Source organism: Chrysochloris asiatica, unplaced genomic scaffold, assembly GCF_000296735.1.
Source record: "Chrysochloris asiatica unplaced genomic scaffold, ChrAsi1.0 scaffold00031, whole genome shotgun sequence".
In the NCBI taxonomy this organism is placed as follows: Eukaryota; Metazoa; Chordata; class Mammalia; order Afrosoricida; family Chrysochloridae; genus Chrysochloris; species Chrysochloris asiatica.
Genome location: NW_006408549.1, coordinates 823,514 through 848,014, shown reverse-complemented (window position 1 = coordinate 848,014; position 24,501 = coordinate 823,514). Strand labels below are relative to the sequence as shown.

General features: G+C 37.7%; 1 protein-coding gene across 1 annotated transcript in view; it reads right to left on the bottom strand.

Moving 5' to 3' along the window:
* The window catches only part of RGS22 (regulator of G-protein signaling 22), a 184,067-nt gene that overhangs the window by 151,354 nt on the left and 8,212 nt on the right, over window positions 1-24,501 (bottom strand). Inside the window, exons 2-7 of the mRNA XM_006859251.1 lie at window positions 20,001-20,222; window positions 15,220-15,305; window positions 14,441-14,609; window positions 8,666-8,795; window positions 5,050-5,671; window positions 3,249-3,410 (exon numbers count right to left, since the gene is read on the bottom strand). Of these exons, the coding sequence (XP_006859313.1) occupies window positions 3,249-3,410; window positions 5,050-5,671; window positions 8,666-8,795; window positions 14,441-14,609; window positions 15,220-15,305; window positions 20,001-20,222 (1,391 nt within the window). The remainder of the gene's footprint in view (window positions 1-3,248; window positions 3,411-5,049; window positions 5,672-8,665; window positions 8,796-14,440; window positions 14,610-15,219; window positions 15,306-20,000; window positions 20,223-24,501) is intronic.

Here is a 24,501-nt window from a genome sequence, read left to right as displayed (position 1 = left end):
GTCTGCACATCATAGAATTCAAGATCAAAGGGCAGCATTTCCCTAAGGACAAAGTTCAGAAGTTTAGGGAAAGAAGGAGGAATGAAAACAAGAACCACAGGGAGGAAGTTGGGTAAGTGAGGTTACATGGAGGGGATTGCATTCACTGAGATGAAACAAAGTGTGTGATTTGTTGAATGTAAAACTGATGATCTGCTCTGTAAACCTTTACTCAGTTCACAATTAAAAGTTCTTCCTTAAAAAAGTCAGTTAACAAAAGGTAAATATCTGAAAAGACACTTAGCCAAGGAAAATATAGAGATGACAAATAAGCAAATGAAAAGATGGTCTAAATGGTATGTCACTGTTTACTGTTGTTGTTGAGTGCTGTCGAGTCAGTTCTGACTCATAGCGATCCTATATAGGTTTTCTGAAGAGTGGCTAGTGGCTTGGAACTGCCAACCTTGTAATTAGAAGGCCTGTTCTTATCCTACTGCACCACAGCAGTAATTTGTTGTCACTATTAAGTGCTGTCAAATTGGTTCTGACTCATAGCGACCTTGTATAGGTTTTCTGAGGAGTAGCTGATGGGTTTGAAACACCGTCCTTGCAACTAGTAGTCCATTACTTCTGCAATCGCACCACACCAGGACACCAGTCATTAGAGAATTTAAAGTGAAAAGAACAATAAAATACTACTACTGTTGTTGTTGTGAAGTGTCATCAAGTTGGTTCCTGTATCGGGTTTCTGAGGAGCAGCTGGTGAACTTGAACTGCCAACCTTTCAGTTCAAACCAACCAGTGTATTATCCTACAGTGCCACACCAGGACTCCTTACATACCTATTAGAATAGCTAAAATCCAAAGCACTGACAACATCAAATGCTAAAGAAGTTGTGAAGGAACAGAAACTCTCATTAGTTGCTGTTAGGAATTCAAACTGGTACCACCACTTTGGAAGACAGTCTGGCTGCTTCTTACAAAGCCAAATACAGGTTTACCATATGAACTATCATTCTACCAAATAAGCTGAAAAGTCATGGCCATATAAAAACTCACACATGAATGTTTATAGCATCTTTAGTCATAGTTGCCAAAAATTGGAAGCAACCAAAATGTCCTTCAATAAATGAATATACACATTATGACACAGCCATACAATGGAGTATTAGGCACTAAAAAGAAATAAGCTAATAAATTACAAATAGAAGGAGTTATAAATGCATTTTGCCTAGTGAAAGAAGTGCCCATCTGAAAAATCTATAAATACTGTGTAATTCTAACTATAAGACATTGTGGAAATGACAAAACTATAAAGACAGCAAGAAGACCAGTGGTCCCCAGGGCTTCATGGGCAGAAGGCGAAGGATGAATGTATGAAGCAGTGGGCTTCATGTATGGTATTTTGATGAAAGTATGGGCATGTTTAGGCAGTGAAACTATTCTATATGATACTCTGGATAGTGTATGCATGATGTTAAACATTAGTCAAAACCCACAGAAATGTACAACCAAAGAACGAACCATAAAGTAAATTGACGGCTTTTGCTAATAACAATGTATTAATATTGGTTAACTGATTATTACAAATGTACCACACTGATGAACAAGAGGGACTATACGAAAACTCTCTAATTACTACAAAATTTCTCTGAAAAAAAGTGTGCTTAAAAACTGGTTAAAAATTGCATAAAACTAAATACACACAAATGACTGCATGCCAAACTGGTGAAATGTAAAAAAGTTCCATGAATTGCATCAAAAGTAATTTCCTACTTGTAACATTGTACCACAGTTATTATATAAGATGGCCCCATTGGGGGGGGGGGGTAAAACATATACAGCATCATTATGTATTATTCCATGTAACTACATGTGAACCTGCAATTATCTCCAAGTAAAAAGTTTAATTAATTTTTTAAATGGAAAGTCTCAACTATAGATGACTTTATTTTGTGAGTGGTGGGTATATAGGTATACACTGCAATATAATTTAGACCTTTCTGGAGGTTGTAAATATTTAAGAATAAAAGCTTTTAAAGAAAGAGAGGAAACATATATATATATATAGAAAAGTACAAGCATATAAGTAATGTGTAATACCTAAAATGGTGCTTGATGCCAGAGTGTGGACAAGGGACAGATCATAATGCCTTTATTTTCTAAATGTAAGGAATCTGAACTTTTTCCTGAAAGCTTCGGGAGAGCCAGGGGATGATTTAAATAAGAGAAGTAACACTATCAGATTGGTCACACTCACAATGGACAACTCACTGACCTTCAAGTGGCACACATTACCTGCACTATTTGCTTAGAGCCCCTCAAGTCCCAGGTCAAATACGACCTCTGTGTTCCTCACAGTCACATTTTTTTGTTGTTAACTTTCACATGCATACAACTCTTCCAGTTGGCTGTGATTACCTTGACTATGTTTTACCTTTGTATCCTTAGCATAGCTCTACCTGTAGTAAACCTTTACACTTGCTTATTGAGAGGAGAGCGAGTGACTACAGGCACCAATCTGAGGGAGTACAGACTACAAAAAGACCAGGTGTAGAAAGATGTACTCACAAAATTAAAAAGCACTCTGTAGCCTTATTATAAATCTCAAGTTACCCAAACATCCAGATTTGCTACAGGATAATCATTCAGAGGAAAGCCAAAGAAACAATAATTTTTTTATTTTAAATTTCCATGAATTATACATCATGCAACAAAAAATTAAAGCTGTAACTCTTAACTTGCCTAAGGAAAGTAAAAGTAGTAAAGGTAGAAATTTTGTAACATAAAGGGGGAGTAGTTGATCTTACATTTCTGGAACAGAGGACCCTAGGGCCATCAAGGGAGAAGAGAATGAGTGGAATGTGGGACCCTATCTAAAGAAGTGGACCAGAGATGGAGGTAGAGGTGACAGTGTGGAGAGAGGGAGCACCTGAGGACTCTAGACTCATGGAAAGAGAAAGGCTATGTGCTGGTGACCAAGAGGCTGGTTTTCAGAATGTCCTTTGGCTGTTTAAATGATTATATATTCTTGAGTGTTTTTGTGCACATCAACAAAACAGAAAAACAGAGGTAACAGAAGCAAATACCATTGAACGATGATGCATGTAGGGGACTGTAATCATTGCAATGAAACAAAATAAAACAGAATAAGTACGAAACCCATGTTCTCCCATGTAAACTATCACTCAGTTCACAATAAAAGGTTTTGTGTTTTTTCTTTTTCAAAGTAAAAGTAAATAACTTTCATTCATGTTATTTTATCTTACCAATATAGAAGTAAGGGTTTTACAACCTCAGACTGAATACTTATTAAATGTTCTTCATTCCACTGAGATCCACTGAACAGTTTAAGTTTTGATAAGATTTCTGAAGAAAGGTAATAATCTCCATTGCTCACTAGATAGCATTTCTTCATCTTCTCAAGATGTCTGAAATAAAATATATACATTTATACAGAATACTGGTACAACCGTCAGCTAACCAAATGTTATAATTTCTCAAATGTGTCATACAAGTAATGAGCGCTATCAAAACCAACATTCGGTTACAGGGTTACTGAACTTTTATTTCTTTTTATTTGTTAATTTTTTTGGTACCAAACATTTTTAAGAGATGAAAATCTGTCTCACAATCACAGAAATGGGAAAGGTATTTGTGGTAAACTGAAGAGTGTACTCACAAAGGTGTTCACATCCTAATCCCTAGAGGCTATGGATACATTATCCTACATGGCAAAGGTATTTTGTAGATAAGATTAAATTAAGGATTTTGAGATAGGAGATTATCCTGGATCGTTTGGGAGCACCTAATGCACTGTAGGATAAGCACTGAACTGCTAACTGCAAGGTCAGCAGTTCAAACCCACCAGCCACTCCTCAGAACCCCATACAGGGTCAGTAAGAGTCTGAACCTACTCAACGGCACTTAACAACAATAACAAAGTAATCATGCAAGTCTGGTGTGGTGCTGTAGGATAAACACTGGACTAGTAACCACAAAATCAACAGTTTAAACCCACCAGCCACCTCAGAAATCCTATGGAGGATCATTGGAACTGACTCAATGGCACACAGCAGCAACGTATACATAAGAGGCCTTCCTTCCAAGAGAGAAGCAAGCAGTTAGACCAAAGTCATAGAATAGAACAGAAGGAGAGGTCAAAGAAGAGAGAAAATGCTACACTGATAACTTTGAAGATGAACAAAGGAATGTAGGTGGCCTCAAGAAGCCTGAAAAGGGCAAAGAAATGGATTCTTCCCTGGAGCTTCCAGAAGGAATACAACCCTATAGAGCCATTTTAGATTTCTCACCTCCAGATCTATGAGAGAATAAACTGGTGTCACCTGAATTACTAAGGCTATGGCACTGTGTTCCAGTCTTAATCATAGGAACTAATACTGTATTAAGGAGTTCTGGTAGCATAGTGGTTACGAATCGGGCTGGGAACCTCAAGGTCAGCAGTTCGAAATTACCAGCCGCTCCGCGGGAGAAAGATGAGGCTTTCTGCTCCCGTAAAGATTTACAGCCACGGAAACCCTATACGGGGTCGCTATGGGTCGGAATCGACTCGATGGCACTTAACAACAACAATACTGTATTGGCTCTAAAGAACCTACGTAGGTTGTTTGCCTTTACTTTCCCTGATATATCTTGAAAAGAGATAGTAGTCTTTTACCCCATAAGATTATGCTTCACAGTCCACCATTCGGTGACCCATGCTCTTCTAATGCAGCACAACAATGAGGTCTATATTTTGTCATTAAAATAACAGCACTATTGTTTTTTCTGGAGTGTTACAGAGCCAAAATAGAATAATTAACTTGAAAGCAGCATTGGAATTTCTGGGGAAATAAAATAATTGCTACTATTAGTATCCGAAATCTATTAAATCAGAAAACTAGTAAAATTCATACTCATTATCATAATAAAATATATTTTATTCATTCCTCCGAAGTATAACTTACACTGATCTTTTAAACTAACTCAATTCCAGCTTTCTGTTTGTAATAAAGTAGCCCAGAATAATAGTACATAATTTGTTTTAAAAAGTATTAAAAATAAAAATACCTTTGATGTCTTTCAGAATCTTTAAGAACTTTTAGCCTCTCAATATCCATCCATAGCCACCAATATTTCTCTCCTAATGTACCTTTTATAAATTTCTTAAACCTTTCAAACTCTTTTCTACTGCCAATGTCATAAGTTCTGTGGGAAACACACCAGTCAGCCCTGCTCTCTGGCCCAATGCTTTCACTCTTTGAACTTAAACTTGTTAGTTCTACATTTTTTTCTGACTTTTCTTCTGTGGTGTGACCTGTTTCATCCATAAAAACATTCTTGCTAAGGACAGGTTCATAAACATTGTTGTCAAACACTACTTGTCCTACTTTGGCAAAGTTTGTGAAATCTGAGCTATCTCTAAGTGGCTCTCCAATAAGTCTCTGAATGGCTGCTCTCAAAATAAAGGTTATGTAAGCTCTTAAAAATTCTTCGTAGGTTGGGAAATACACTGTCAGGCTTTCATCAACATCCTCTTGCTTTTCAAGGTACACTCTCAGAAGAGCTTGAGAAGGGGTGTCGGGTAGAGCTACAGACCCTTCTTCTTCTTCAAATTCAGAAACTAATTTAGTGGTTTTAGATGGGTCCTTTTTTGTCCTGGAGTGAATTCCATCATCAAAGATAAAACTCTCTGTATTAAATCAAAAGAGATCATTAGATTCTATATGAGTACAAACTTTTATAAAAAAATTAAACATTCTATCTCATTTTTTGAAGCATTGTAGCTCTGTAGGGATAAGCACTAGACTTCAAACTCATAAGGTCAGCAGTTCAAACCCACCAGCCACTCTGTAGGAGAAAGATGAGACTTTCTGCTCTGGAAAAGTTCACTAGTTTCGGAAACCCTATAGAGGGTCACTATGAGTCTGAACTGACTCTATGGCACTTAACAACAATAATATAATTTTTGGACAATTTAATGGGTGGACCAGTGTCTTAAGAAAGATTCTAAAGTCATCTTTGTGGCCATCAGGGAAAAACACTGACAACAGGGATAAGCTAAGTCTTCCCTGAACATGGATAATTACAACACATGAGCCAAATATTTGATATTCCTGATAAAGAATATGAAAAACCAGGGTTTTCACTCAGTTCTTCCTGGTGCAGTCATGGCCTATGAAATGAAACTAGAACAGACTCAAACTTTTAAAATGTGGGTGTATCAGAATGGGAACTGAAACAGGAAACATTGCAGGTAGATAGATGCCCTGCCAGAAACTTAATCTCCCTCTTAGAAAACAAGAGTATTATGTACATTGCATAGCAACCGAATCTCTTAACCAGAAGAGTCATAAGTATGGTATCCCTCTCAAAGATGACAACTGACACCTGTTTTGGCAGTGAGCTTCTGAAGTCCCACGTCAGGCTCCTGAAAGGGAGGATTACTATGCCCCTCCTGAGTCTCCCCATTCCAGATCTGTGACCCAAATTTCCCCTGTTCTGATTATTATTCTAATACACCTTCGTTTTACAAATTCAGATCTGTTCCAATTTCACTATGTCATCCATGACTGAACTGATTCCAACAGGTTAGAAGCCCTGTCAAAAAGGCACTGTGGTTGTTATTGGGTGTTGTTGAGTTGGGCACACATAGAGACACCATGAGACAGAACACAACGATCCCATAGGGTTTTCTAAGCTGGAATCTTTACAGAAGCAGATTGCCAGGTCTTCCTGATGCTGGGTGGTTATGAACCACCAACTTTTCAGTCAGCAGCCAAACGCTTAACCATGGTGCCACCAGGGCTTCTAATAATAGACACTTTCAAAATGTATGATTTCAGACTGACACAGAATGTCAATGCATAAGTTCATTAAAGAATTAAGCAATTGAATGTAATTTTAAATTTCACATAAAATGATAAAGGAATATTAGCGGCCACAGGTTAACAGAAAGTGGAGTCAGTATCAGCAGTTTTTTTAAGATTCCATTCTGTCATACTGACAACGTATCACACACTACAATTGGATTTTCATGCTTTTTCTAAAGGCCTTTAACAAGACTTCTCCTTCAGAAACCAGTGGACTATCACTGGCTTACAGTGCTTTATTTCACATGACAAATCTGCCCGCAGCGGAAATGCTACAGACCAGGAAACTCCATTATTATTGTGTCCCTCTCTCAGGGTTTTTAAATCTCAACAAACTGGACACGTTTCATTATAACACTACCTAAAAGAAGTCTACCCAGGTTCCCCAATATTGAAAGACTGGACTGTTGAAAACTATGAAAAACTCCTGGGCTGACGCTGGCCCCTGCAAGTTGCAGGGAGGCTGAGGGTGGGAGCCCGGCTGCCGTTTTGCTCACCACCCCGCTGCCACTCTTCCTCTTCCTGCTATCTTCACTCTCAAATGTTCTGCTTTATATTATAAGGAAACAGCAAGGACCCTGTTTGCTTGTTGCTGTTGTCTAGTACTGTCCAGTTGGTTCCCACTCATAGTGACCCTGTATAGGGTTTCTGAAGAGCAGCTGGTAGGTCTGAATGGACCTTGTAGTTCGAAGTCCAGTGCTGATCCTACAGCACCACACCAGGAGTCCTTAAGCAATCTATAAACCCAGCTATTTTCAATTACGGAGACTAAATATATCTTCACTTTGGTTTGGGTTCAATTCTAGAAAATCCTAATTATTTTCCAAAGAATTATTTTTTTCTAAGGGATTAGGTCAGAACTGTTAAATTCCTTTGCCTGAATTACATCTAGATTTTTTTTCTCTCTCTAGCAAAGAGTTCAGGTAATGCAGTGGTTATGAGTTAGGCTGAAAGCCTCAAGGTTATTAGTTTGAAAATACCAGCTGTTCTGTGGGAGAAAGATGAGGCTTTCTGCTCCCATAAAGATTTACAGCCTTGGAAACCCTATGCAGGGTTGCTATGAGTCAGAACCGACCCACGGAATATACCACCACAGCAATATTATATGTTAATAATCTCCAAGTTGGACAGTTCCTTTTGTTTTGCTGAAAATATTGTATCATCCACCAAAAGCCCCTCCCCTAGTAGAGCTTTTCAAGCTAAAAAAAAACAGTCCGAACAATTTACTTTTATGAAGTAAATTATTTACTTTTAAGCAGAGACAAACATTGCCCACCTTATTTCAAAGATTCAATAATTTGTAAATGTGACAGGAAATGAAGAGAAGGCAAGCATTTATGACTGCCTGTTAAGTACCAGACATGTTCTACACACTCAGCATCTCGTAGTATTCTAAACTTACAGATTGGTGGTGGTGGTGGTAATGTGCCATGGAGTCACATAGTGACCCTGCAAAGCATTTCTGAGGCTGTAAATCTTTACGGGAGCAGAAAGCCTCATCTTTTCCCCACAGAATGGCTGGTAGTTTCAAACTGCTGACCTTGAGGTTAGCATCCCGACTAGTAACTACTACGCTACCAGAGCTCCTTAAACTTACAGATTAGAAAATAAAAACAAGGCTCAAGAAATCATCCAAAGTATCCAAGTTTAGTTTTAAATTCAGAGTCTTTACACTATACCAATTTGCCTCTTAAAAAAAACAGAAGGAAATGGAATACAGGGGTAATTTTTCTCCCTAACCATTCATTTTTCTATAAGATTAGAACAAGAAAGACTAAAGAGGAGTTTTGAAGTCATTCCTGTTCTCTGCTTACCAGAAACAGATGAAATAAGTGGTGATCCAGTTTGGCTGTGGGGCACACAACAGGGTAATGAAAAGGTTGTTACTGTTTGCTGACTCTGTTTTGCTAATGTAAACCAATCTTTTGTTTGAGTATAGGAGGCCTAGGAAGAAAAGAGCACATTTGTTTAATATAAGACTAGCAGTGTTCTTCCAATCAGAAGCCTAGACCAATCATTATAATAATATTAAATTGAAGCACTAAAATATATAAAGGAAAAATGATCCCTTGCCAAATTTTTCTGGTGGTTATACCAAGAGATCAGTCATTATTCAGTGGTAGAATTATCTCTTTCCATATGGAAGATCCATTTCTATTTCCAGCAATGTACCTCATATTTAGCCACCACCTGTCATGGAAGCGTGCAGGTTGCTATGATGCTGAAAAAGTCTCAGCAAAACTTCCAGACTAACTAGGAAGAATGAGCCAAGGAAAACTTTATGGATCACAATGGCATGATCAGCAAGCAATCATGGTGATGGTGCAGAAATGGGCAGTGTTTTGTGCTGTTGTGAATGGGACTGCTGTAAGTCAGATGTCTAATCCATGGCCACTAACAACAATATGCCAATTTTACACTTTGTGTATCAGAGTTTTAATTGCTCCACAATTGTGTCAACACTTGGGGTCAGTCATTATTTTTCATTTTAGCCACTCTAATGAGTATACAATGGTATCTTATTTGATTTTAATTTACATTTGTACGATGACTGATGATGTCTAGCACCTTCCATGTATTTATTAGCTACATAGATAATAGCTTTACTGTGAAATGCCTGCACAAGGTTTTGTTCACTTTTCTATTGGCTTTTCTGCCTTTTCTTGTTCTCTTATCTTTTGTCATATTCTGGATATGAATCATTTGTCAGACATTCCATTATCTTTCAGCCCCATTTTCCATGAACTTTTTGAAGTCTCCTCATACGTATTTCAAAAATCTTCTTGCAACTGTGTCTTGTCTTTTCACTCTCTAAACTGTGTCTTGATGGATGTCATTGTTGTTAGGTGCAGTCAAGTCAATTCCAACTCATAGCAACCCTGTATAAGGTTTCTGAGACAGTAAATCTTTGTGGAAGCAGAAAGCCTCACCTCATGGTTCAAGTCCAGTGCTCATCCTACAGCGCTACCAAGTTCCTTGACGGATTTAAATTCTTAATTTTAACATAGCTTCCCTTATCCACAGTTTCCCATCATTAGTGACTTTTGTGCTCTCTCTTAATAGATTTTTGTGTGACTCAACCAAGATCCTAAGAACCCAGGTTACTCAAGAGAAGCACAGAAGCCAGAGTCCAGTGTTACTCCCATTCTCCTTTCTCCATCGAACTGAGTCAGCCTGTTGACACTTAGGTTAAGGAACACCCACAGAAGAGATGGAGCTCAAGGGAAAGAGACATGATTCCCTAAGTCAAGACACAGCAAGACCAAAAGCAAGACAGAGAGAAATACAAATGGTCACCTGTGTAGTCACTGCCTCTCTCAGAACAGGGCTTCCTAGGTGGATAAAAGCTTCCAAAGGGAGTAACCCATTTTGCTGCCTCTTGCTTTCCTATAAAGTCATTAACTTACTGTTAACTATGCTCACATGTTCATTCAGTACAAGTTTATTGAATGATTATTCTAAACAGTCTCGTAGACACTGAGAGAAAGGACTCTCAAGTTGCTATCTCAACTGTTTGAAAAGAATGAGGGAGAAGAGAAGAGACTAAGAAATACTCAGACATGAGAGTAATTATACTTCTGAGAGATGGGCCAATTATTTGTATTTAGATGGTAACATTGATATCTTAAAGAAATAGCTCCAACTATCATAAATAGCTGCTAAATGAAAAGTTGGCAGTTCGAACCCACCAGCCACCCAATGGGAGAAAGATGAGGCAGCCTGCTTCTATAACGATGTCCAGTCCAGAAACCCTGGGGAGCAGTTCTACTCTGCCCTTATTGGGTCACTATGAGTCAGAATCACTTTGGCAGCAGTGGACTTTATCATAAACATTAATTCCTATCTACTGTGAAGTGGGTTATGCATTGGGCTGTTAAATGTAAGGTCAACAGTTTGAATCCACCTAGGGAGAATGATGAGGTTTTCTCCTCCATTAAAGATTTACACCCTAATGGGGGGAGATGCACAAAAACGCCCAAACTTGCAGATAGTACCCATTTGATTTAGCTTTGATGGCTTGATGATCAGAGCTCAACTAAAGGAAGATAAAGAAATTTGATAAAGGAAGCAAGTGTAAATTGCTACAATTTGATGAACTTGACCTATACTTATGGATGTTGTTGTTGTTGTTGTGTGCCATGGAGTCGGTTTCGACTCATAGCGACCCTGTACAGGATTTCTGAGGCTATAAATCTTTACGGAAGCAAAAAGCCTCATCTTTCTCCTGCGGAACAGCTAGTAGTTTCGAACCGCTGACCATGAGATTAGCAGCCCGATTCGTAACAACTACGCTACCAGAGCTCCTTATACTTATGGATGTAATAACTCTAAATAACAACTGAGAGGGAAGGAGTCTTCACATCAGGGATCAAGCCTGTCCCCTTGGTATACACAGTTGATAGAGATGGGCAACTTAGACATTGGCTACCTAAAATGGGGGAGGGGTGTGCTATAAAGGTATGAAGTGGCTGGTTTACAACTTTTCAAGTGGGAGTTTAGTTTCAGAGTGTGTGGGGTAGGTTAGGTAGAATCCCCATTGAATACTTTTCATCTTGTTTAGCTAGGTCTGGTGAAAGGAGATGGGGATAGGATTCTTTTGATTCAATAGTGAGTAATTGTTATCATGACTAACTACAATTGTCACAACTGTAAATGTAGAAGTTTGAAACATAAAGGGGGAAGTAGTTAATCTTACATCCCAGGAACAGAGGACCCTACTACCATCAAAAGAACATGAGCGGAACGTGGGACCCTAGCCAGAGAAGCAGCAACACCAGAGATGGAGGCAGAGTGACAGCATGGAGAGATAGAGCAGCTGAGGACTCTAGATTCATGGAAAAAGAAAGGCTGTGTGCTGGTGGCCAGGAGGCTGGCTTAGAGAATGTGCCCTTTGGTTGTTTAAATGATTATATATTCGTAAGTGTTTTTGTGTACATGAAGAAGAAAAAAAAAAAAAAAAACCAACCCAGAGGGAATAGAAGCAAATATTGTTAAATGATAATGTACGGAGGGAATGTAATCATTGCAATTAAATAAAATACAATAGGATGAATGAAAAACCTATGTTCTCCCATGTAAACTATCAGTCAATTCGCAATAAAAGCTTTAAAATAAAATAAAAAGATGTACAGCCTAGAAAACCCTATACAGGGTTGTTATGAGTCAGAACTAACTCAATCATCACACCAACAGCATTGTGATTTAAATAATTTAAGGGCTCAAAGAACTCAAACACAAAGAAAAAGGATAATATATATAGTTAAATATATATTATTTAATGTATAGTTAAATATATTATTTAATTATTGATTAATTATTAGTTAATCAAGTGAACAAAAATGAATTTTTCATCTCAGAAAATAGAAAGTAAACTAGCTTAGATTTTACCCGCTTCTTGTATTTGATTAAATTCACATGTCAAATAAGCCAAAATGTATTACCCTGGAGTGATTCTTCCCTTTTTTGTTTATTGGCCTCTATTATTAAGACATATATTTTATGACATTCCTGACATCTCTATAAGGGAAAAAATAATTTAAAATATGTATAAGAAAGTAGAAAAACATGCCCTTGTACATAGCTGAGCATTACTCTGTGAAAATAATGGAACAAGCATAATTTTAAACATGTTGGCCAATTATTACTGAAATAAGTATAAAATTAAATAGGAGATAAAGATTAGTCTATCCATTCCAACAGACTGGTGAACAGGTTTCCTCTAACATGACACCCTTGAACAACTGGAAGGGTCTGCCCAGAGGGCTGTGTTGCAAAGAACTTGAAGCTAAGCTCTAGCTCAGCAGGAAAACGGCCAGGATTCATTAGCAACATCTGTCACGGATGGAGACTAGAGAAGAGCCCACACATGGGCCACATATTTGCTATTAGTCATTTTGTGTAAGATCTCATCAACTGCTGTAAATTGTGTGTATTAGAAGTGTGTTCCCATAGTGGAGCAAACAGTAGGCAAAATGATGAAAATGTCTTAGATATTATTAAACTTCTTAAAGCAATGAGTTGCTAGGTCTGGGGTCTCAGGGAACACTATGGTCAATTGGTATAACATAGTCCACAAAGACATTGTTCTATACCTTACTTTGGTAAGTAGCCCCTAGGATCTTAAAAAGCTCATGAGCAGTCACCTAAGGTACAACTGTTGGTGTCTTCATGTGCAGAAGAAAGAACAGTGATGAAAACTGAAGATGCTTGTAATCAATTATTCCAATGAAACAATGGAACATGTGAACATCAGTCTCCATGACTCTGAGATCAGAAGAACTAGATGGTACACTACCAATGAAAGGGACTAGGTCAGAAGGTCCTGGATACAGTGGGAGAAAATGTAGAACAAAACTCAAAATCATTTTTTTAAAAAAAGACTTGGTTTACTGGTCAGAAAGAGATTATGGTTCTTGACCACCCTTTAGGTCTGGAAAGGAACTCACCCACTTGGCCCAATATTCAGCCTACCAACAGATATAAGTATATGGGGGGCAAGGGGGGGGGAAACAACACACTAGTAAGGTATGTTTATCATGGAATTATTCAAAACCAAAAGGGCAACATTTGCCTAAGGACAAAGGTGAGAATGGATGGGATTGTGGGTGGCCTGGAAATAGGAAGCACAGGGAGAAAGTGGGATAACTCTTGTTGCAAGGAAGGCATTGCAATCATTGAGATGAAATAAAGCGTATGATTTGTTGAATGTGAAATGTGATCTTTTCTATAAACCTTAGCTCAATTTACAATTAAAAGTGAAAGAAAGAAAGAGAGAGAGAGAGAGAGAGAGAGAGAGAGAGAGAAAGCATGTTCCCAGAAAGAACACCTGAGAATTAGAGGACAAGATCAAATAACAGTTTTCACTATATAATGACTCTCCAAAAGGACATACTACTACCTAACAGATTTCCAATTACAGAGGTTAAGTTTCTCTTAGAATAACAGTTAAACAGTAATTTATTCCATTACAGAGGGAAAGTACAGACAATAATGAAAGATTCCATTTATTATTTTTTTAGAACCAAAGTAATAAAAATTCTCTATTGTCAAGTTGATTCTAACTCATGGCGACCCAACGTGTAACAGACAAAAGTGCTCCCGACTATTTTCTTGGCTGTAATCATTATGGAAGCAGATCACCAAGGTTTTCTTCAGCAGCACCACTGGATGGGTTTGAACTGCCAGTCTTTAAGTTAGTAGCCAAGAACTAACCATCTGTGCTACCCAGGGACTTGACAAAAGCAACAGGATTCAAGTAGTAAACACTTTAGAGTGAGCAATGAAACCATGGATATAATTCCCAGGTTGCACTGAATAAATTCTTCAATCCTGTTTTTGTTCCATTGTACATATGAGGATACTATTTCTAACTACATTTTCAGGTGAAAGAGTACAGAGTAAATGAGTCAACAATCTGCAAGAATGGCTAAATCTGCTTTAGTAGAGTGGTATTTGAAGTCACTTTTGCTATTTAAGTAGTGCAGATGAAATTCAATTGCCTAAGCTGAGACAATTCGCTGAAGTACCATCTCTCTCTCTCTCTCTCACACACACACACACACATGCAAACACAAAACTCATATGTTTACCTCGCCAAGAGAAATGTAGAACTTTTTCATAATTATTAGATTTTCTTCTTCAACTGGAGGAGGTGGCAAACTGAGTGGTTTTGGCTGGACCCAGGGAGAAAAAGCTGTATCTAATGTGACATTCGTGCCTGATCCACTCCAGCTTACTTGTGAGACCAACTTGGCTAACCTGTATTTTAGAAATCATACAATCTTGAAATAAGTTTCAAGCATGGCAGAATTTAGAAAGACAAAAACAAACACCACTTAATTTTATTTTATGTATTCAAGTCAAACATCCCTCTTAAATGTGTAGGATATAGTCTCTTAGGCTCTGCTAAAATTAGTGGTTTATAGAACATTAGTAGAGAATTCACTGTTTTCATGTATTTGATTTTGATTTTTTACATGATAATCAAAATTTGGTAAAATTTTAGTTTATACATTTTAAGACAGGAAACATAAAGGGATAATAAGACCCCCACAATGACGTTCTGTCTTTTTCATGACATTTTAAAATGCCCATAAAAATCATTATTACCAATAGATACAATAGTTTTTAAAAACACAACTGGACTACATTTACATACTGTTTCTGTGAAGTATCTTTCGAAAAATTAACTGATTTTTGCCTATTGCTCTTATTTTATAGCAGGCAAGATTAAAACACAAATGAGTTAGAAAATATATAATTATACTGAGAAGGTACAGAAAAATTATTTTACGTGTAGAAAAATTATTTTAGGTGTACAAAAGTAATAGCCATTTAAAAAATATGTACATTGATGGGTCTACAATACCTGTATTCAAAGTAACAGTCGCTTTCCAGAAAAGCTGGGAGTCTTTCTTTTTTTATCCACTTAATACCTTGTTCACGACTAAGACACTGTCAGTGGAAAAATGAAAAGAGGGTCAAACAAAATCCTCTTCAAGACAACTAAAAACCAATTACAAGAGCATTAATCCACTCTAGCTATCACTAGGAGACCTACTCTTACCTTCTCTGAAGGGGGCCTCAAAAAGTTCATGAAAAAATGGAATTAAAAGAGGGAGCAGTCACCCTAAACCACCAATCTCAGACTGCTTCTTGCCTTCTGGTACCTCTTAAATTCTCTCAACAACCCTGCATCAACCATTCCTATCTCCATTTTACTGATGAGCAAATAGCAAATCCAGAAAAGAAAACTGACTTATTGAAGGAGTGGTGGAGGGGAAAGCCTGTCCCAGTTTTTCACAGTCATGAAATGGTTTTGGTTGTTTTAAAATCACAATCAGAGAAAAACTAGCCAGGAAAGATTCATAAGGCCCTTATGAGCACTGCAGCCTCCTTGCTTCTTCAAGTTTCAAAAATATTTGTTAAATATTTAACATTGCCAGGCACTATCCTAATATGAAAACTGAAACACCTGCGCTCAGTGTATAGACACTCAATATGCCACAACAGTTGTCTTACTAGTGCCACGAATACAGACTGCTATGGGAGCCCATGTGAGCATGAAAACCAGGAAAGGCTGCCTACAGAAAATGCCACATCTGACCTGAAACATGATTAGGCTGAGGAAGGAAGCAAGAGAGGTAAAAACATAAGCAGAACTAGATGATGGTGTGCAGTCAAGTTGGTTCAGCATAGGGTTTCTAAGACTGTAAGTCTTTACGGAAGGAGCTCTGGTAGCGTAGTGGTTATGAACTGGGCTGAGAACCTTAAGCTCAGTGGTTCGAAACTACCAGCTGCTCTGTGGGAGAAAGATGAGGCTTTCTACTCCCGTAAAGATTTACACCCTCGGAAATCCTGTACAGAGTTGCTATGGGTCGGAACCGACTCGACGGCACATAACAACAACAACAAGTCTTTACGGGAGCAGAAAGCCTCATCTTTCTCCCGTGATAGTTTTGAACTGCTGACCTTGGGGTTAGCAGCCCGACTCGTAACCACCACATTACCAGAGCTCCTCTAACTAGATGGCAGGATGAAATTTGAGGGATGAAGCAAGGAAGACTGGTGAAAAAGGTTAAGTACTGATCAGGAATGTTACGAAATTTTGCCTTGAGGTTGTAAGGGCAATACAAAATTGTTGAAGAGTTTGTTATAGTTGCTATTCATCCTAAAACATTTACCCACTAGTGATTCAGCTTTTTTCTTATATTCATTCTTCCCCAGAACTATAAAGAATGCCAGTACCTTGGACACTAAACAACTGCTACTAATAAACTGCCTATCTCGCTAAGGCTAATATGTCTACATTGTTGTGGCTTCTTTTTGTATTTGACTATCTGTGAAAGCATTAACTGTGATGTGGCATTAGCAACAGAGTCAACTAACTCCAGTGAAGAAAAGGAATGCACACACACAGGAGTGTTGCAACATCTGATAAACTGACGTTGACGAGAGAGCGCATGTGTGTGCAAAGTCATATGGTACAAAATCATTAGGCTTCCCAGAGTTGGAAACTGAGCATACAGTGGTTTTCTCTTGTTCAGCAAAAAGAAACATCCACTTGCCATCACCAAGCACTATCTTCTGGGTAATAAAATAGTAGACAAAACTATAAAAACAGTACCTAAACAGTAGCATCATATTAATTACCGTGCATTGCTTATTAGTGAGATCTGAAGGACATTTGGACCTGATAATTAGAAAGACTCCACATATGGTATACATTGGCAATCGTGCAGAATTCTTGAGTTCTCATTAGCAATAATGGTGTTATTGTTAAGTGCCATTGAGTCAGTTCAAACTCAGCGACCCTGTCTAGGGTTTCCAAGGAGCAGCTAGTGAGCTTGAACTGCCAACCGTGCAGTTCAAACTGACCTTGCAGTCCAGCGCATTAATCGACAGCGTCGCACCAGGACAAGATGGTCAGAATAGTTAGTTCTTATAAAACCAATTTGCCCAATATTTTCCTAATGAATAATTCACTTATAATTAAACACCTTTTGGGCTTTTTGCACGTATTTGTCCTAAAAATGAAATGGAAAATAAAATCAGAAACTGAAGAAAAGTGTTCAGTGTATGCATGTGGTAGATGTGCTCCATTTTGGCAGGTAGACCAAGGTCAAGCAGTTGTTTTTCTGATAGGCCAATTCATAAATTTAGTGTTGTTTCCTTTTGTTGATATACTCATATACATCACATTTTGAATCAGAAAAGTCCATACTTAAGCTTGTCTGTGCATTAGTATTTCTTTATCATTGAATGGTCATGTTGGTGGGTTGTTTTAAGGTACTTGAGAGAAGGGGTAGTGGCTCAATATCATAAATGTAAACCTTTAAAGAAATAGTTGAATAACCCTATTAAACTCTTTTATGTTGTCTTTCCTGACTGACTTTGTAAGCAATTATGTTTTAAATATGACTTATCTCATGGCAAGTCTTAGCATTCTGTTCTACAAAATACACAGTGTGATAGTGAAGGTTGTGTTTGCCTGGGCATGGTTTGGCAGTTAAGACTAGTAATCCCCTATGATGAAATCCAATATAATTTAATTACTTCCATGATGAGATCTGCTATGAGCAGTCAATCAATTCCAAGTAAGTTCCCTTGAGTGTGTGGCCTACTTCCAACATATTGGACACTTTGGGGCAAAGCTTGCTTGATTTTTGCTGGGTCTGGATCCTGAATCTGGTTCCTAACGTGACCTTCAGGTTTTTGGACTGCAGCCAGCAGCCTGCTATATTACCTGCTGGTCCTAGGAGTAATCACCAGCCTGCCATCTTACCTGCTGACAGTGGATACATTTGCCTCTGCAGTCAGGAGACCGCCATCTAACCTGCCAATCTTGGGTTCATCAGCCCCTGCAGTTAGGTGAGTCAGGAGAAATCTAACATCTGACCCATGGACGACAAGTATGTGAGGCATTTCCTTTATATAAACCTCTGTGTGTGTGAGTTCTTCAGAGACTTCAGTCTAAGACAAAGAGATTGTACCTCATCACAAGAAATGTCTTAAACACAAAGATTAAATCTGTTATCTACCTTACTTTGAAACTTAGGACTTTTATTCATCTTTTTCATATTTTTTTGGCAACTGCCACAAGAAGTTTCTTTTAGACAGTGTTCCTTCTCAGTTTCCCTAGACCCAGTCACCTCCCTAATGGAATGGCATTCCTGTACCAGGAAGTCAGGTAGCTCTACTAACTACGGCAGTGGCCTCTGAGCCCTTTCTCTACATCTTGACCTTTCACTTTTAGTTCTCTGCTCATTCTGTTTCCCAATTTAGAATTTTGAGGAAATAATCTAATTGACCAAGCTCATCACAGACATGCTATTGGTCAACTGAGCAGAGTTTCCCTGGACAGTAAATACTAACAGACTACAAGAGTTCATTCAGAATGGACTGGGAGATGTTGTGAACAACAAATAGACAAACTTGCTTTTTTGCCAAAATAAAAATTTCCAATAATAACTATGAATTACAATAACTATTGGGGTCCTGGTGTGGCATTGTAGGATAAACATTGGACTGCTAACCACCAGGTCAGAGGTTCAAATCCACCAGCCACTCCTTGGAAATCCACACAAAAACAACAATAATAACTATTATATAGATCATTGTCATTTACCAAAAGAAAAGAAACCCTTAATATTATATATTAAAACCTTTAAAAAATGGAACCATTCCTAAGGTTCATAGTTGGGTAATTAATCTGACGGAAGTTAATACAAAGACAGAAATATATTTAGTTCATCAACAGAACTCAGGAACTCTCAGGTTGGAGTAGAGCTATATCTTAAGTGTCTGATTTTAGTCCAGTTCTATCAGGCATTTTAAGTCAGTAGAGAAAACTATTATTAATTTATAACCTATTGTTAATTTCATTTGATCCACACAACAAACCTAAGTAGTAGGTATGGAAGGCATCATTTGATAGAACATGACAATAAAAGTCATCAAAGTGACTTGTTCAAGATACAGAGTTAGTAAGTTGAAAAGCCAATATTAGCACCCAGATCTCTTGACTTCACACTAAGGAGACAAGATCCAAAAGCTAAGGTAGAATTTACGACCTAGAAAGCCAGAGCTACACATGCAACTTGAGAGTGAGAAATCTCAATTCCCAACTGCACAATGAATGCCGTGTTGTTCTTAAGTGCCATCGAGTCAGTTTCAACTCATAGCAACCCTGTATAGGGTTTCCAAGGAATGGATGATAGGTTTGAACCACTGATGATCCAGTTCAAACAGACCCAGACATAGTGCATTATTCTGCAGCGCCACACTAGGACTCCTATACAATACAATTGGTTTAAAAAACCCAAAGGAAATAAATTCCTGTATACCCACATTTTCTAGAATTCATCTAAACTACAAAGTAAGGAATATACATGTTTATACTGCCCAAAATTAACCTCATATTCTAACTATTCAAAGTACTGATAATTAAACATCAACAAAACTGCTATACTAAATTAGTCATTAGATCTGAACAGATGTCATAGCATCTAACAAATGTTATGTGTAAATATAATAAAATTTGATTAATACAGTTAATATTTCATGAAGGGAAACTCAGGGAACTTCACGTCAACCTCAACAAATGCTTTATGTATCTGGCAAAACATAAACTCAAATATATTTTCTTACCATAATATTGTAGTTGACATTAATGGTCTCATCTTCCAAGGGGGCATGTGTTTGACAAGGTTTAACATCATTCTTTCCCTTCCTTGTGACATCATAGATTGGATTGCGAGGCTGTTGGTTTTGTAGAATTTTTTTCAGTTGTTTTTCCAGAAGCTGTGGAGCGTTGTTAACTACTTCAAAAACTCCATAATCCGCATTGAATCTAATTGCCTCTGAAAAGGTCTGCAAAATAAATGCAAAAATATTAATCCTTTTAATAAAAATACCCAGTCTCAAGGAAATCTTGATAACTTACATATGCACATATATAGAAGCATAAGATTTCATTTACTTGTTCAATTCCTCTTCCCTTTTAAAGGATTGGAAATTTCTTAGCTAAAGTAAGGAAACCAATGAATCTTCCCTTCCCAATATCCTTCTCCCATGAGGTAAGTGCCAAGGTGTTGTTGTTAAGTACCTTGGAGTTGGTTCTGACTCATAGTGACCCTGCACAGGGTTTCCAAGGCTGCAAATCTTTATGGGAGCAGAAAGCCTTATCTTTCTCCCGCGGAACAGCTGGTAGTTTCGAACTGCCGACCTTGAGGTTAGTAACCCAATTCGTAATCACTATGCCACCAGAGCGCCTTTCTCTTTCCTTATACTTTTACCTCTGTGCCTCTTGGGAGGGAGCTATATACTGGATCTCTAAGACGTAAGGTGATTCTCTTAGAGCAGGGTGTATTTACTAGGGAAGAATGAGTAAAGAAAGAAGAAATAATGTTTCTTTTATCTCTCTCATCACAAAGAGTCATGAAAACTAACAGTATCAATTTCCCAAACAGAGAAAATTAAGTTCAATGTGGTCTTCATTTAGATTATTTCAACACCATTCCTCTCTCAGTGTGACAAAAAGAGTGAAAGAATAAAATTCTAAGCTTTTCTCAGTAACTATTTATGAAATGCTGCCAACTTTTCTGTAAAGCCAGCTAATATCCAACAGCATGATGTAGTAGAAAGAGAACTAAGTCAGGAGATCTGAGTTGGAATGCCAGCTTGCCAATAAGTAGCTCTGTGACTTAGGGTAATTCACTGAACATCTTTGGGACCTCCATCTCCATAACAGCAAATAGACTGTTATGAGGATGGATTAGTTATGTCTTTTCCCATTTTGGCCTCCAACTCTAGAATCAGGGTCCTTTTTCATAATGTGAATTTATTTTAGGGTACCTTCCCTGATGGCACTGTAGGATAAGCACTGGATGTCTAACCACAAGTTAGGCAGTTCAATCCCAGCAACCACCCTAACTGCTACATGTGTTGTTGTTGTTGTTGTTGTTAGGTGCCACTGAGTCTGCTCCGACTCATAACAACAATATGCAAAACAAAATGAACCTCGACCCAGTCCTGTGCCAGCTTCACAGTTGTTATACTTGAACCCACTGCTGCTGTCACTGTGCCTATGTATAGATTAACATAAATATGTTTAGTCAATGGCAGAAAACACTAAATGCCTGAATCAGTAAATGTCCTAGGGAGAATTTTAACTCTTTCAAGGTTTACTAAGGTATTACTAGATACATTACTGTCATAATTTAATAAATGGCAGATATCATTTTAAATTGTTGTTGTTGTTAGGTGCCTCAAGTCAGTTCTGACTCATAGCCACATATGCACAACAGAACAAAGCACAGCCCAATCTTGTGCTGTCCTCACAATTGTTCTTCGTTTGAGCCCATTGTTGCTGCCACTATCAATCCACCTCATCAGGGTCTTCCTCTTTTTTACTGAAGCTCCACTTTACCAAGCATGATGTGTTTCAATAGAGACTAGATCTCCTGATAATATGTCCACAATATAAGAGACAAAGTCTTGCAAAACTGACTTCTACGGAGTACTCTAGCTATACTAATTCCAATGCAGTACTTTTAATATTCTTCTCCAACACCATAAATCAAATGCATCAGTCTTTTTTATTCAGTGTCCAACTTTCACATGCATATGAGGTGACTGAAAATACCATGGCTTGAGTTAGGCACACCTTAGTCCTTAAACTGATTATCTTTACTCTTGAACACTTTAAAGAGAATTGCCTAATGTATGCACTTTAAAGAGACTTGCCTAATACAGCAGAATAGCCTAATGTAATATGTCCTTGGATTTCTTGATTGCTGCTTCCGTGAGTGTTGATTGTAGATGCAAGCAAAATTAAGTCTTTGACAACTTCATTATTTTCTCCATTTATCACAATGCTATTTATTGGTCCAGTTGTAAAGATTTTTGTTTTTTTTTACATTGAGGTGCAATCCAAATTGAAGGCTGTCTGTCGTCTTTGATCTTCATCAGTAAGCCTTTTATTTCCTCTTAGCATCCAACAAGCAAGGTTGTATCATCTATATGTTGCAGGTTGTTAATGATGCCACATTCTTCTTCATATAATCCACCTTCTCATATTATTTGCTCACCATACAGATTGAATAAACATAGAAAAGGATACAACCCAGGCACACACCTTTCCTGATTTTAAACCTTCTGTATCCCCTCATTTTAGTCTAACAATTGGTTCTTGGTCTTTGTAGCGGTTCCTCATGAGCACAAGTGTTCTGGAATACTCATTTTTCACAATGTTTTCCATAGTTAGTCATGGTCCATATAGTCAAAAGCATTTGTATAATCAATAAAGCATAAGTAAACATCTTTCTGGTATTCTCTGCTTCCAGTCAAGATCCATCTGATATTAACAATGATACACCTTGTTCCACATCCTCTTCTGAATTTGGTTTGAATTTCTGGCAGTTTCCTGTCCATGTACTATTGCAACCATTTTTTTATTATCGTCAGCAAAATTTTACTTGCATGTAATATTAATGATACTGCTCAATGATTCACATTCCATTGGGTAACCTCTCTTTGGAATAGACACAAATATTGATCTCTTCCAATCAGTTGGCTAGGTAGCGGTCTTCCAAATTTCTTGGCATAAATGAGTGTCTCCAGTGCTGCATTAGTTCATTGAAAGATTTCAATTTGTATTCTGTCAATTTCTAGAAACTTGTTTTTGCCAATGCCTTCAGTGCCACATGGATTTCTTCTTTCAGTATCATCAGTTCTTGATCATATACCACCTTTTGAAATGACTGAACATTGACCATTTCTTTTTGGAAAAATGATTCTGTTTATTCCTTCCATCTTCCTTTGATGCTTTCTGCATCATTCAATATTTTACTCATAGAACCCTTCAATATTATAAGTCAAGGTTTGACATTTTTTTTCAGTTCTTTCAGCTTGGGAAATGCTGAGTGTATTCATTCCTTTTAGTTTTCTAGTGTCAGTTGTTTGCACATTTCATAATAATATTTGACTGTTTTCTCAAGATGCCCTTTGAAATTTCATATTCAGTTCTGTTACTTCCTCATTTCTTCCATTTGCTTTAGTGTCTCTATGCTGGAGAACAACTTTCAGAGCCTATTTTGACATTCATTCTTGTCTTTTCTTTCTTTCCAGTCTTTTTGCTGTCATCCCACAACTCTTCTGGTCTTCATTCATTAATATACATATAAAATAATGATTCATGATGTGGCATTGTCAAATAAGCATTGGATTACTAACTACAAGGTCAGTAGTTCAAATCTACCAGCCTCTCCTCGGAAACCGTATATAGGGTCACTATGAGTCAGAACTGACTTGACAGCACTTAACAACAATAACATATCTCAGATAATATTATTATTTCTTATGTCCGCTTATCTCTCCTTCTAAGGAATTTAAAGTGCTCAGACAATAGAATCCAAGATGAATGTCAGTCTACAGTCTAAAATGGCCTCAAAATGGCAAATATAACTCAACAAATAAACAGCAATAATTAGTGTTAAATTATATATAAGGTTTCTTCAATAAATAGATTTCATTGGGTGCCCACAGCATCTGTCTTTCAAACATGTGATTCCAACAGTTACCACTTGCCTAAATGTCATAAAATATTGTCCTTGCATCACACTATCACTAGACTAAACAGTAGTGATCAATTCATCTGCTGAAAACAGAGACCAGATTCATCTAGTTGGGGAAAGGAACTGAATTCAACTTGGTAGGGAATAGACATCAAACATTAACTGAGGTGAGGAGAATGGAGCAATATAATGCAAAAGACCACCTGGAAATGATTTCTGTCTAGCTCTGAGTACTCATGAAACAGGAGAACAAGCTTCACATTTATTTACTGTTTTTCATTCTTTTTGATGCCTCCTATCCTCAAATGGAGTCCTGGTGTGGCGCTGTGAGTTAATGTGCCAGACTGCAAAGCCATTTGAACTGCAAGTTCAGCAGTTCAAGCTCACCAGCTGCTCCTCAGAAACCCTATACAGGGTCGCTATAGGTTGGAACCAACTCGACGGACTTAACAACAACAACATCCTCAAAAATGGAGTCCTGGTGTGGCATTATAGGATAAGCACTTTACCATAAGGTCAGTTTGAATCACATGGTCAGTGGTTCAAAACCACCAGTCACTCCTTGGAAACCCTAT